The sequence below is a fragment of the Penaeus monodon genome, unplaced genomic scaffold (assembly GCF_015228065.2).
Source record: "Penaeus monodon isolate SGIC_2016 unplaced genomic scaffold, NSTDA_Pmon_1 PmonScaffold_119, whole genome shotgun sequence".
Taxonomy (NCBI): Eukaryota; Metazoa; Arthropoda; class Malacostraca; order Decapoda; family Penaeidae; genus Penaeus; species Penaeus monodon.
This window is the reverse complement of record NW_023640713.1, coordinates 136,820-138,966: the sequence shown is the minus strand read 5'-3', so window position 1 is coordinate 138,966 and position 2,147 is coordinate 136,820. Positions and strand designations below refer to the sequence as shown.

The 2,147-nt window shown below is 17.5% G+C and overlaps 1 protein-coding gene across 1 annotated transcript in view; it reads left to right on the top strand.

Moving 5' to 3' along the window:
• LOC119568975 (zinc finger protein 271-like) overlaps window positions 1-107 on the top strand; it is a 20,319-nt gene extending 20,212 nt beyond the window's left edge. The window contains exon 6 of the mRNA XM_037917355.1: window positions 49-107. Coding sequence (XP_037773283.1) covers window positions 49-107 — 59 coding nt within the window. The remainder of the gene's footprint in view (window positions 1-48) is intronic.
• The last annotated feature ends 2,040 nt before the right edge of the window (window positions 108-2,147 follow it).

Here is a 2,147-nt window from a genome sequence, read left to right as displayed (position 1 = left end):
TATTTTTTTTTTATAGTGGTTTTAATACATAAGAAATGTTGAATATAGCGTCCATATGTTCCTTTTTAACCGGACAGAAGTTTGAACTTGCTATGGGCACCATATAGTTCCCTAGATTTTAGACATGCCATAACACATCATGATAATAGTAATAACAATAATGGTGACGCTAAAAGAAAGAACATTTATTATGTTAACATTGATAATAGTAATGATGTTAACAACTGTAAATATGTTAATGATAATAATAATAATAACAATAATAGAAATTATAGTAATAGTAATAACAATAGTAATAATATTAGTAATAATAATAGTTACAATAACATAATGAGTTAATAATAATAATAATAATAATAATAATAATAATAATAATAGTAATGATCATCATCATCATCATGATAAAATATAATAATAATAGCAAGAGTAATAGTATGAACAATAAAAGTGGTAACATTAATAATGTTAATAATAAAAGTAATAGAAATGATAAAAGTAATAGTAATGATAACAATATAAATGATAATAGTAATACAAGTAAACAGCAACAACAACAACAATAATAATAATAATAATAATAATAATAATAATAATAACAGTATGGGCCCCGGTGGCCGAATGGTTAGAGCATCGGACTCAAGACTGGCACGACGGCAATCTGAATTCGAGGGTTTGAGTCACCGGCCGGCGCGTTGTTCCCTTGGGCAATGAACTTCACCTCGGTTGCCTACCTAGCCAATGGGTGGCGAAGCTAGCCCAAGTCAGTGCTGGTCCCAAGCCCGGATAAAATAGAGAGAATGATTAAAAAAGGAAAACACCGGGCATTCTCCGTGGAAAGGGAACTGGGGACCCTACCAAAGTATAAAAAAAAAACTGAAAATAAATGTTCAGCATGAAGGGGCTAAAATGAATAGTTAAAAAAAAAAAAATAATAATAATAAATATATAATATATAATTTATATATTATATATAATAAAAATAATTAAAATAATAATAATAAAATAATAATAGTTTTTTATTGATATCACAAAAATGAATATAAGATTTTTTAAAATCTAAAATATTAAATCATATAAAATTTAAAAAAAAGCAAAAAATAAAATAAATAAAAAAATTTTAAAAATAAAAAATTTATAAAAAAATAAAATAAAAAAAGAAATAAAAAGAAATTTTTTAATATAAAGTACTAAATTTTAAATAAAAAAATCATAATAACGATAAAATAATTAATAAAAAAAAATAAAATAAAAAAAATAATAATTAATAATATTTTATTTTTATTATTATAAAATAATATAAAAAATAATAAAAAAATAATTAAAATAATAATAAAAGTTTTATGATAATGAAAAACCAAAAATTATAATGATAAAAATAAAAAAATTACTTTAAAAAATTAGGAAATTTGTAATAAGGTGAATAAAGAAAAAACAAACAAAATTATTATAAAAAGGATTTAATAAAAATAAAAAATGAAAAAAACGTAAAATTGATTTTTTCATAAAAAACTTGACATAATAAGGGAATAAATTAAAAATTATAAAATAAAAAAATGAAAAAATTGTTTAATTGTTTTTTTTTGATAATGTGAAAAATGTATTTTGATTATGTTTAAATGAAAATAATTTTTTGGAAAATAATAAAATAATAATTTTTTTTAAGTAAAAAATATAAATATGTAAAACAAAAATAAAAATAAAATTAAAATAAATAAAAAAAGAGAAAAAAAAAAATAAAAATAAAATAAAAAGATAATATAATATAATAATAATATAATAAAGTTTTTTTTTAATTTTTAAAATAAAATAATGAAAAAAAAGACAAAAAAAGGGTTGGGAAAATAAAGAAAAAAATAATAAGTGAAAAAAATAATAAAAAAAAAAATTTATAAAAATTATATGAAAAAAAAAATTTAATGAAAATGAAATAATAAAAATAAAAGAAAAAAAAATAATGATTAAAATAATTTAAAAAAAAAAAAATGTTATAAAAAAATATCTAATTAAATTAGAAAAAACCAATTTAAAAATTATTTTTTTATAATAAAATTAAAAAGGGATATAAAAATAAAAAAAAAGATAAAAATGTTTATATTTTTTCCGAAAAAAATTTTATAATGATTAAAAAAAAGAAAAAAAAATGAAAA